At 37.0% G+C, this 13812-nt stretch overlaps 1 protein-coding gene across 1 annotated transcript in view; it reads right to left on the reverse strand.

The window, feature by feature from the left end:
- LOC306873897 (neuroligin-4, X-linked-like) overlaps positions 1-13812 on the reverse strand; it is a 103734-nt gene that overhangs the window by 65530 nt on the left and 24392 nt on the right. Inside the window, exon 3 of the mRNA XM_079423429.1 lies at positions 7501-7653. Within this exon, the coding sequence (XP_079279555.1) occupies positions 7501-7653 (153 nt within the window). The remainder of the gene's footprint in view (positions 1-7500; positions 7654-13812) is intronic.

Raw genomic sequence — 13812 nt, forward strand, 5'->3', positions numbered from 1 at the left:
TCTCTCTATTTCTCTTCCCATATGCAAGCATTTCAGAGGACCGAAGCCCATTTGTCCTTCCTCCCCTGGGCTGTGCCTGTCCTTGCCCTGCTATGGAGACTCTACTCACAGAGGCCTCAGGGAAACTGTAGGAGCCTTCCAGGCCAGACAGACTGACAGAGACAGAAGTGAATAGGATAAAGGCTCCACAGAGATTGACCCACTGCAGAGGGGTCTATTAGCGTAAGCTACTGTCTGCTAAACGACTCAGAGGGTGATTTGGGAAGGTTTTATAGTGTCTTGCTTGACAAAAGCCTGAGTGAGATTCTGCAGGACTCTCTGCAGTACAGTTTTACGGTTATAGACTGTAAAATCTCTAGATTTTCGATGTGCATGTCTACTAGAGGTTCAGCAAGAAATCAGTTATACAGGGAACTTGGTAAAACTTTAAAATACTGTTCCATCACTAATGAATAACTACTCAAGAACACATGAGTAATGCTATATTAGCACTTTAGTAGCTACTAGTAACTTACAAGAAACTCTGATTAGTGAGTGATCGTGCTTAGTTGAATGTGGTAGTTCACTATTAGCTAATCAGTAACTATTATTTTTTCATACTTCCCTAAGAAATTCTACTACTGTATACAGGTACATAATTAATTTGAATAATACATAATGTATAATTAATTCTAAAGTAAAGGTTATGGTAACCCACTAGTAATGACTCAAGTATTACCAAATTCTTCAGAAGGAATTACTAATTATTTGGATTAGTATTCTAAAGTGAAGATCATGATAACTCCCTAATGACTGAAATCACTGTAAGTTTTGAGAGTTTTGTAAAGTACTGGATAGTAACTATTCAGGTGATACTACATCCTTCTAAAGGAATTACTAATTTTTTGGATCAGTATTCTAAAGTGAAGATCGAAGTCACTGTAAACTTTTAAGGTTTTTGTATGGTTTTGGTTAGTATTTTGCTAGATTTGGTAACACTTAAATCATTACTAGTGGGTTACCGCGATCTTCACTTTAGAATACTCATCCAAATAATTAGTAATTTGTTCAGAAGGCTGTAGTAACACATGAGACATTACTATCCAAAACCTTACATTTATTCAAAAGCTTACAATGCTTACATGCTTTTCACTTCAGCCCTCTGATGCATCGTGGTCACTACAGTGGACAGCTATTTGGAAGCCATTTTGAACCATTTAGGATGTGGCATCATTTCCCAACCACCAACTGGCGAACCCCTAAAGTGTTGTCTACAATTCTATTTAATTGTTGCATTTTTATCTATTTTTTGTTTTGTTTTAAGATATTGCGTAATATGTTCAAGATGGCGGCTTGAAAAGTGGATGCACCATGTACCTTGGGAATAAGTGTTAAATACTTTTATTCTCAGAAAACCAGACAGGTACAAAAATTATTTTCCAATATTTTTGAACAATATGTTTCTTGTACATTTTTTTTCTGTGACAGAAAATATATCGGTCCACTACAGTTGACGTCATGCACCAAAGGGTATAATTCTGCCTATGGGCCTATATATAGGCTCTGCCTTATTTGTATGCTTTATTAAAATGATGATATAATTTACACTTGAATAATTTTATTGAACAAAATTATTAAATATTATTCCGATTTGATCATTTATTTCAATGCTTACAGTCTATATTTATTTATTAGGTGTAAATATAAGTGTATGTATTTATACATGTATACTGTATGAGTGCAGATATCCCCCCACACTGCCCCACACAGCCCCACTCAGCCCCACTCACCCCTACACACCCCTGTCCCATAGACACACACTCATGTTTTGTTTGTTACACTTCACATTTCTGTCCTGTCATGACATAGCTTGCTCTTACTGAATGTTCTTATGTGCATTCAAACAATTTTCACATAGTTAATATTTTAAAAACATGTTTTTTTAAGACCACACATTTAGATCTATTGATTCACTTTGTATATGTTTGATGCATGGTGTCCACTACAGTGGACATATATGTAATGCCCTCAAAATATAATATAATATACACACTCACCTAATGGATTATTAGGAACACCATACTAATACTGTGTTTGACCCCCTTTCGCCTTCAGAACTGCCTTAATTCTACGTGGCATTGATTCAACAAGGTGCTGAAAGCATTCTTTAGAAATGTTGGCCCATATTGATAGGATAGCATCTTGCAGTTGATGGAGATTTGTGGGATGCACATCCAGGGCATGAAGCTCCCGTTCCACCACATCCCAAAGATGCTCTATTGGGTTGAGATCTGGTGACTGTGGGGGCCATTTTAGTACAGTGAACTCATTGTCATGTTCAAGAAACCAATTTGAAATGATTCAAGCTTTGTGACATGGTGCATTATCCTGCTGGAAGGAGCCATCAGAGGATGGGTACATGGTGGTCATAAAGGGATGGACATGGTCAGAAACAATTCTCAGGTAGGCCGTGGCATTTAAACGATGCCCAGTTGGCACTAAGGGGCCTAAAGTGTGCCAAGAAAACATCCCCCACACCATTACACCACCACCACCAGCCTGCACAGTGGTAACAAGGCATGATGGATCCATGTTCTCATTCTGTTTACGCCAAATTCTGACTCTACCATCTGAATGTCTCAACAGAAATCGAGACTCATCAGACCAGGCAACATTTTTCCAGTCTTCAACCGTCCAATTTTGGTGAGCTCGTGCAAATTGTAGCCTCTTTTTCCTATTTGTAGTGGAGATGAGTGGTACCCGGTGGGGTCTTCTGCTGTTGTAGCCCATCCGCCTCAAGGCTGTGCGTGTTGTGGCTTCACAAATGCTTTGCTGCATACCTCGGTTGTAACGAGTGGTTATTTCAGTCAAAGTTGCTCTTCTATCAGCTTGAATCAGTCGGCCCATTCTCCTCTGACCTCTAGCATCAACAAGGAATTTTCGCCCACAGGACTGGCGCATACTGGATGTTTTTCCCTTTTCACACCATTCTTTGTAAACCCTAGAAATGGTTGTGCGTGAAAATCCCAGTAACTGTGCAGATTGTGAAATACTCAGACTGGCCCGTCTGGCACCAACAACCATGCCACGCTCAAAATTGCTTAAATCACCTTTCTTTCCCATTCTGACATTCAGTTTGGAGTTCAGGAGATTGTTTTGACCAGGACCACACCCCTAAATGCATTGAAGCAACTGCCATGTGATTGGTTGATTAGATAATTGCATTGAGAAATTGAACAGGTGTTCCTAATAATCCTTTAGGTGAGTGTAGAGATATATATATATATATATATATATATATATATATATATATATATATATATATTAATAAAATAAAAAAATGGCATGATTACTCACGTGTTTAAAAAATAAAAACAAATGTGTCGAAAAAAAATAATACTTTGTGATTTAATAATTCATGATTTAGAGGGTTAGAATACTGATCCAAGTAATTAGTAGTTCCTTCAGAAGAATTTGATAATTCCTGAGATTACTTGTGGGTTACCATGATCTTCATTTTAGAATTAATTATACATTAGGCATAATTCACATTAATTATGAACCTATATACAGTAGTTCTTAGCAGTTCTCCAGGATATATGTAACCCTGGACCACAAAACCAGTCATAATTTTCAAAAGCCAAAACCAGGCCTATTTTTGAATAAATAAGCTTTCCATTGATGTATAGTTTGTTGTGATAGGTCAATATTTGGCCGAGATACAGCCATTTGAAAATCTGGAATCTGAGGCTGCAAAAAAAAAAATGAAATATTGAGAAAATCGTCTAAATGAAGTTCTTAGCAATGCATATTACTAATCAAAAATTAAGTTTTAATATATTTACAGAAGGAAATTTACAAAATATCTTCATGAAACATGATCTTTACTTAATGTCCTACTGATTTTTGGCATAAAAGAAAAATCTATAATTTTGACCCATACAATGTATTTTTGGCTATTGATACAAATATACCCCAGCGACGTAAGACTGGTTTTGTGGTCCAGGGTCACATATATATAAAAAACATAGTTGTTATTGATTAGCTAATAGCAAACTACCGGTTTCAACTGAGCACTACAACTTACTAAATCAATAATCAGAGTTTCTTGTTAGGTAGTACTTATTACAATTTTAATAGTGCATTAGTCACTTGTTCCTGTGTAGTTATTCATTAACAAAGGGTCAGTATTCTAAAGTGTTACCGGGATTGGCTACATTCTCATTGTCACTGTTTAGGAATTACAGTAATATTTACTAACAGATGTGAAGCAATCAAATTGAACTGTTCATACTTATAGTCACAAATAATGCCTATAACCAATGACCAAAGTTAAAGATGCTGGCTTATAGATCACTAGAAAGACTTAAGGACTGCTATTTCACACACACACACAATCTAAATACTTGGTAAATACTACTGTTCCAAAACATTTAGTTCTAAAACTTGACTACTGTTCAAAACAATTTGGGCCAGATTTACTAAACAGGGCAAATTAGCGTTAGAGCGCAATTTAATAAAAACGCTGAAGGGAGGGGAAAAATATGTGCGTGATTCACTAACAATGGGCATATTAAAGAACATAGCCAGATCATTTCCATAATGACCTGCGTAATCTACCAAGAGCAGCACAAATTACAGCCTGGTTTAACACATGCTTTTTTGGGGGCGTTAAATAATGGCGCAAATACCAATAATTTGACAAGCGCTAACGTAAGTCAATTGTGTTGCGTGATTCGTTTTAATACATCTTTATTAAATCCTGACAGTTCTGTTTTAACACAAAAAGATGGTTTGCACTGGTGCAAGCTGTTGGTAAAAAAAAATCTGGCCCATAGGATATAAATAATATTTCTGTAAAAAAGAATTGTAGTGGAATATCACAGGAATAAATTAATATTATAGAGACCTGTGTGTGTGTGTGTGTGTGTGTGTGTGTGTTCAGCAGAAGAAAGAAAGCAATACAGGTTTGTAACAACATGAGGGCAATACAATTTACATTTACAGTTTTGGGTGAACTATCCTTAAATGTTTCAAGGCTCTTGGTAGCCATCTCTTAAACAATTAAAAAAAAAAAAAAAAAAGCCGTTCAGTACTGCTGTGTGATACTTCACTTTGTGCTGCATACATAAATACTTCATCATGACAAATTGGAACTAAGTTTCCCATAATGCACAGAGATGAAGTGTAAAATGCAGAAACAGACCCATTCTGCTGTATTATGAAGCACATATGCAGTCTGTTCACGTTGCCATGTGTGTGAGAGATAGAGAGAGAGAGAGAGAGAGAGAGAGAGAGAGAGAGAGTCATGTGTCCGAGACACATCTCAGTTCATTCTAACAGCCTCCACTGGATCATCGGCAGGCCACATGTGCCCCACTGCAGATGAAGCAATTACTATGAAAGCACACACAAACAGTTACATTTGACAGAAAAATGCACATCCGTACACATGCATGCCCATGCAGCCTATATAAAATAAATCTAAATAAACACCCATGCAGTCGTATTACTTCCCACATGATTATGACACTGACAACCCTGTTATGCATTCCACACTGTCACTGTATCTATGTGTTTAAATGTTCAGCCACAATTTCAATAACAAGCCATTTCAAGAAAGGAGTGCATGACTTTCTGCAAACACTATTTTCACACCGGAACGCTCCTCTCACCCTTGGCTAATCAGTGAGCATGTGTCTAAAAGCTGGATAAAGCCATTACAACACTAGGTCTAAAAACAGCTGAGGAGAAAATCTGTCTCACTGGTGGCGGACTGGGCATGGGCCAACTAGACAGCAGTCTGTGCAGTGCACACACACACATACACACACACGCTGCAACCAAGATACCTCAGAGGTGTTAAAATATTACTTTTGTCATGGAGAAAGAGCTCTTGCTCTCTGAAGAAGGGGTACAAAAGGGAAACGATCCTGCAATTTTATATGCTTGGGAACATGTTCCAATCTCACTTTACCCTCCATCTAGGACTCACTGCCACCACACTTCAAACTGTTCTCCATAAAGACGGAGACAGCCAGACACTTTAGACTATCTCCATCACCTTCATGCTGAGCACTGTCAGGCAGAGAAGCACAAACACGTTTAACAAAGGCCTCGCTCGCGCTCTCTCACTCCTGTCCTCAGTCTTGCTGCCACTTTCCTCTCTTTCCCCCAACTACTGCCATTTTCCTGCAGTGCACACTTTTGCAGAGGCCTATACCCTTTCCTCCAACACATCTAAATATAGCCAGCCTCAAAGAGAGCTGTGGCTGATAATGAGTTGTAAGAACAGCTGAAGTGGAGGACTGTGAATAAAACTATGGTCCTCTTTAATATTTACCCACCACATCCAATAGGAGAGGTAACAGGCTGAAAGACTGAGATTCTTAAATGTAAATTATTAATCATACTACGTCCTACTGAAGCATAACTGTAATGGAATGAAAGTTTATGAAATCCAGAGTGGACTTTTAGACAGCACAAATTCTGAATTTGATGACTATCAATGTAGGAACATTCCTTTCTCATATTGAGAAAATACAGAATTTGTCCTCCTCAAGTTTGTGGAAGATAATCATTATGTTTTATGAGGGCAAATTTGCCTGGTCATGATGCAAAGACAAATAAACTAAAACTGGCTATGTAAAACAACATCAGTCAATTCAGTTATTACATTTCAATTGAATTAATTGTAATAAAGCTGAAAACAGATCAAATTTAAACATGAAAAACCTAAAATAAAATAAAATGAGTGAGACATTTTGCCTTATTATCTTATATAAAATAAGTTTAAGTACAAAATTTACTAGCAAAAAATAAATAAATAAAAATCCCTTGATAAACTGCAAATTACTGCGTATTAATAGTAAGGTAGTTGTTAAGTTTAGGTATGGGTAGGGTTAAGGGATCTAAAATACAGAAAACGTCATACAGAAAAAGCATTAATATGTGCTTTATAAGTACTAATAAATGGTCAGTATGCTAGTAATATGCATGCTAATAAGCTAGATAATAGTGAGAATTGGTCCTTAAAGTGTTACCAAAAAAACCAATAAAAATGACAAAATGCACATCAAATTACTAGAACGTAAAAACTACATCTGAAAAAAAAAGCTCCTTCTAAATATTAATAAATAATATAATAGCACAATAACACTGAAGCATAACCGGTCAAGAAACTGAACTCATTTGGGACTTCTTCCAACAGGAAAAAGATTCATAAGAAAATCATAAATATTGTGTTTGCATTTCATGACTATAGCTGCATAGGTCTTATTTACATAACATTCTATCTCTTCTTTTTATTCAACAAATAAACAAAATTAAATCTTCATTTTAAATTCTGTGACTTTTAAGCCTATGCCCCTTTTATTTCTCAGCTATTTCGAGATCATGAACCACTTTAACACATGTGTATATCTTTATTACGTGTGTAGGAGGGTGAATATAAAACAGGAGGTCAGCAAGACATTCCATAACCAAAACCATCCACCATTTAATGAAAAACCAATGACTTACCCAGCACTCCCAGCCTGTAGTTCAGGGTCACCACGATTACATTTCCGTAGCTGGCCAGAATGCTGCCGTCTATCATGTTGCCTGTACCTTCCATGTAGGACCCACCATGGATGTACACCATAACAGGTCTCAGCCCATTCTCATCATGGATGTCTGCAGGAAGAAAAAAAAAATATATATATTTGAACGTACTATAAACACTTTTTATGGATGATTAAACAACCCTTTCTCACCAACTATTAGTGGCCTGACAAAAGCACTGGCGGTTTTTCTCAGTAAACGAACATCAGTAGAACACATTAGGCTTTACACTTTGACAAGCAAATCCAACTGTAAAATCCCAAATGAGAAGATCAGACAAATATCCCAAATTAAATAGCTTTTTTATACCAAGCCGCATTTTCATTGAAACTAATCCTACCTCAGCGAGATTCACCTCAAGATGTGGCTCATGCACAGGGAAGTCCGTAATTGCTGCAGATGAGTTGGTTATTTGTGGGTCTCTCTTGTTCTGATTAAAGCCCCTGATTAGTACATGTGTAAGATGCTGATTATAAAACAGGAGACATGAAGCCCTAGGATGAGGAAGTCTTTGATAACATTTCACAAATTGCAGGCAGGCAGGCTTACCAGACTATTGGTTTTTCACATCAGATATCTAATGGTCTTGAACATAAAAACAAATGTACATACAGATGTGTCCTTTTGTTTAGTCACAATAAAAACACACATTGAAACTTTCTAGACGAGTGCTTTTACTGCAGACGATGGACAATGATATCAACTAATGCATCTTCAGGGAAGCTGTAAACCACTACCCTATATTTACACTTAACGACCACTTTATTGGGTACACCTATTCAACTGCTTGTTAATGCAAATATCTATTCAGCCAATCACATGGCAGCAGTTCAGTGCAGATTGATCATACACACAGCTAAAAGGCTTTCATTGGCCATCATTCACAAAACTTAACATCTACCACAGTTTTAACTTAGGTAGAATGCAAAATGTGTCAATAAAAGCATTTCAGTCAAATGTAATGTATGCAATATTTCACACCTTTAACCCACGGGAGAAAATCAACCCTCCACAACAGTTTAAAATCAGCTCAATTCCATGCAATAAATGTGGAGTTGGCAACCTTGCATCCAACACGAGCTGCATCCAACGACTTAAATACTCAAATATTTTACATGACTTAAATATTTTGGGCAAATTAGAAATTCCAGCCTGATGAATTTTTTTAGGTCCAAAAAGAGGACATGTTCAGGAAAAAGAGGATGTATGGTCACCCTATATTTAGGTACATACGTAGACATGGTCAAGACCATCTGCTTAAGTTCAAACCGAGCACCGTAATGGGGAAGAAAGGTGATTTAAAAACTTTGAACATGGCATAGTTGTTGGTAACAGATGAGCTGGTCTGAGTATTTCATAAACTGCTGATCTGCTGGGATTTTCATGCACAGCCATCTCTAGGGTTTACAAAGAATGGTTAGAAAAAGAGAAAATATCCAGTGAGCGGCAGTTCTGTGGTCGAAAATGCCTTGTTGATGCCAAAGGTCAGTGGAGAATGGCCAGATTGGTTTGAGATGATAGAAAGGCAAGAGTTACTCAAATAACCACTCGTTACAACCAAGATATGCAGAGAAAGATCTCTGAAAGCACAACACATCAAACTAGCAGAAGACCACAGCATATGCCCCTCCTATCAGCTAAGAACTGGAAACTGAGGCTACAGTTTGTACAGGATCACCAAAATTGACAATAGAAGATGGGAAAAAGGTTGCCTGGTCCGATGAGTCCCGATTTCTTCTGTGATTTTCAGATGGCAGGGTCAGAATTTGGTGTAAACAGCATGAAAGCATGGATCCATCCTGCCTTGTATTAATGCGTCAGGCTGCTGCTTGTGTAATGGTGTAGGGGATATTTTCTTGGCACACTTTGGGCCACTTAGTACCTGTTGAGCATTGTTGAAATGCCACGACATACCTAAGTATTGTTGCTGACCATGTCCATCCCTTTCAGACCACTTCCAGCAGGATAATGCACCATGTCACAAAGCTCAAATCATCTCAGACTGGTTTCTTGAACATGACAATGAGTTCACTATGCTCGAATAGCCTCCACAGTCACCAGATCTCACTCCAACAGAGCACTTTTGGGATATGGTGGAATGGGAGATTCGCATCATGGATGTGAAGCCAACAAATCTGCAGCAACTGCGTGATGCTTTCATGTCAATATGGACCAAAATCTCTAAGGAATGCTTCAAGCACCTTGTTGAATCTATGCCACAAAGAATTACGGCAGTTCTGAATGCAAAAAGAGGTCCAAACTGATACAAGCAAGGTGTACTTAATAAAGTGGTTGGTGGCTGTTTATATATACATTCCACAGAAGAAAGCAAGTCATAAAGATTTGGAATGGCATATAGGTGATTAAAAGAAATCAGAATTTTCATTTGTGGGTGAACTATTTCTTTAAGACAGTTACCTTTCCTGAAAGTTCACAAAACACCTACGTAACAAAGACTTAAAATTGATTCAAATATTCCTCAAAGAAAAAATTAATAAAAATACTGGTCAAAACACTGTTTTTTTTTTTTTTTGGGGTGAATAATCAGTGTGCATCTTTAATTAACTGTGTTTTAATTCTCTGTGGTTTGCACTGTTACACTTATTAGGGTAATGTGTATACTAATATTTCATCAAACAGCTTCCTCAGCCTGCTCAAAACAGCTGATGGAATGAGACCTAATGGCTTCAAAAAGGGGTTATGACATTCAATGTGTGTGTGTGTGTGTGTGTGTGAGTGGTTGTCTGTTTGCATCCACCTCTGTAAACACACTCACTGCAAACAGCCTCCTCACAGTGGGAGTGGTATATCTGCATTAGAAACGCCCTTGTTAGCTTCTCAGACTGGAGTGGAGTCCAACAGGGGTACGGCGTAAGACCCAGAGTAATTGGTATTCAGCCAAAGCCACCTCACTGTACTTTGATTATTGGTTTCTGTTGCATATGGCTTCATTAACTGCATAGAGGTGGTGCACAAACACGCAGACACACACACAAACACACACACACATCCAGCGTGATCTGCTGCAGCGCTGGCACAATCCTACAGCGCCTGTGGGCAGGCGAGCAGAATTAAAGGCAAGTCTGTGTATCGTTCTCCCCCGCAAAGGAAAACAGAGAGAAAGAGAGAGAGGGAAACAGAGTGAGAGAGACAGAGAAAGAGAGGGAGAGCTGGAAAACAACCCGTCGTGACAGGTGATTAATCTCGGTCGGGTTCTGAGTGGGCGCCAGGCAGCACACTAATGCGAGTGCATCTATTTTGCAGCTCTTTGCTGGTGTACAACTTTCAGCGTCACAGCACCTTTATTGCGCCGGACCATCAACAAGGCCAGAACCTCCTGTCTATTACTCTGCCTCTCAACAAAGCAGACTAATAGCTGCGCAAGGGCTTCTCGTTTAGTGGAGATGTTACACAAGCATTGTGTTAATGTTTTACCCTTTTATACCAGTCTAGGATTACCTATCCTGACCCATTACTACCAACGCTGGCAAAACTTTCCACCCACGTAATTGGAAAGCTCTATTATGGAGAATCTTAACTGACAAACTTGACCCAGTAGATGCAGTTTAGGTACTAATTCCGTGGGCTCCTTCCAAGAAAACAATTTAAATCCTTCATCACCACAGCTATTGGAAGGAGAACTATCCAGAAACACATTACGAGAATGGAGTGCTGCCATGAACTTGTTTAAAGTAGATGCCGATACACATCTTAAGGCTCTTCACAGTGAAACCCATAGATCATGGAGACATATTGGAGGGGCTGTTAGCAGAAAAGGCAGCACATCTATGCACATTTTGCATCCCAGGTGTGTTGAAACTCAACTGGCATTGGAAACCTGCGAAGTTGGCAACATGTTGGCCCTTGGGATTGATGAGTTGGGGGCTGTTCACCCAGAATGAGTTCTTACATGCAAAAACAGTTACTGCTGTCGCAGTGGAATGGAACCAAACATCTCGTTTTTAAAAGCTGAACGGAATTTTTCAGCTTTTGTCAAAAGAAAACTCATTCACGGTATTCATTTCATCAGTTATGCACTCCATGGGAATTTAACCACTTTGAGTTACTACTGCAATACTCTACAGTTTGTGCAACACTACCTTAAACTTGCACATTTTCATGAGTTTGTTTAAAAGAAAGTTGTATGTTATAAGACTGTATGAAAATTGACATATATTACAGAGTTGTTTTGCTTTTCCTTATTGCAAACAAGCTTTATAAAGTTTTTTAAAGGTTTACTTAACCCTAAAATGAAAATTCAGCCATCATTTACTAACCCTTTATGTGTTCCAAACCCTTAGAAACACAAATTAAGATATTTTTAATATTCTCTAATGAGACTCCATGCACTGACAGTCCACACAATTTTCAAGCTTCAAAAAGTTACATCATACAAATAATCCAAAGTGGATGCTATTATCTGTAAATAACAACAAATAATCTTTAATTTGCTTGTTAAGTGAGTTAAATGAGTAAATGAGCTTCACCGTATTAGTTCATGGAAACAACATTTTACTTTTAGTCCATTTAATGACTTAATGCCATAACTAACAACAACCAAATTAATTACTTACATTCTGAGCATCTTATACACTTTATTTATTTATCCATTCCTGGTAGTAGTTGTGCTAGTTACTTATCCAGTTACTCATAATCCTTCTAGAGCATGTTTACATAGAAGAACAGCCCAGGCAGATGCAATAACGTTGCCTGTGTGAACGGCCCTTTAGGCGTCCACTCTGATCCCATCCTGTCAGTGCCAAGAGTTTCACTGTTTAGATGTTATACAAGTTCCCTTTCTTTTTTATCTGTGGAACTGTGCAGTGACAAGAAGACACAGGTGAAGAGGATGAGAGAACATGAAAGACAGAAATAAAATAAAAGGAAAAGATATAGAGAGTAAGAGTTTCAGAGAGATAGAGAGAAAAGGGAAGGGAGGAAGGAACGAAAAGAGAGAGTGAGTGGGGGTGACTCCGCAGTGCACACACCCTGGACATTCATCATTGCCAGGACAGGCCGAGGAGGATAATATATTCCCTCATGTGCTGCACAGCACTGCACACATTACTCATCTTTATACAGAGCAAGAACGAGAGAGAAAGAGCTGAATTCTTCATTAGACTCAACAGTTCTTATTAAAGAAATTTAAATTCTGTCAGAATTTTCTCATCCTCGTGTCAAGCTGAACCTGTATGACTACTATGGAACACAGAAGGAGATATTTAGCAGAATGTATTGGCTTTTTAAACAAGTATCTTGTGCTCACCAAAGCTGCATTTATTTGATCAAAAATACAGTAAAATGTATAGTATTGTCAAAATTATTACAATTCAAAAGAATACATTGTAATTGTCTATTAGAATATATTTTAAAATGTAATTTATCCCTGTGATGCGAAGATCATTTTTTAGCAACCATTAATCCACTCTGCAGTGTCATATGATGTTTCAGAAATAATTCTAATATGCTGATTCCCTGCTCAAAAAACATTTCTTAGTATTCGCAGTTGAAACTGGTTGTGCTGATTGATATTTTTGTAGAAACTATGACACTTTTTTTTTTTAAATGTGAACCTTAAAAAAATTATAACATTTTACATATATATGTTTTTTTTTTCATAATGTGTTGTACATTATATCTTGTCATAAATGATTATAACCAAAGTCAAATTTAAAATGCATAATGTAACAATCAATTTATAAGTGTTATAATGTACTAAATTTGGTTACAATTGAAGAGTTTATTTGCAAAAACAGATAACTTCGTTTTTGCTTTTTTATATATTATGTTATCATGTTTTTATTGTGTTAATTAGCTGCATTTTTTGTTTTTAACTAATCAAAAAACCCAACTGAAGTTTGATTGAGATTAATTGGAATACACAATGAAAAACATGATTTTTGAAAATGATTAAAAACGGAGTTATCTGTTTTTGTAAATGAACTCTTCAATTATTCGTGAGATTGTACAATGCCTTATAAGGTGTATTACAACTAATTAATGCATTCAAACTACTGTTATAATTATTATACATAAAGTAAAGTGTTACCAAAAAAACTGACCCCAAACTTACATATTAATATGTATAATATAAATATGTATAAATTAATTCATATATATACTGTATGTATATACACAAAATGTTACACACGCACACGTGTGTATATGTATATACATGTATGCATACATATATACATATATATATATATATATATATATATATATATATAT

Source organism: Barbus barbus (genome assembly GCF_936440315.1).
Source record: "Barbus barbus genome assembly, chromosome: 8".
Classification (NCBI taxonomy): Eukaryota; Metazoa; Chordata; class Actinopteri; order Cypriniformes; family Cyprinidae; genus Barbus; species Barbus barbus.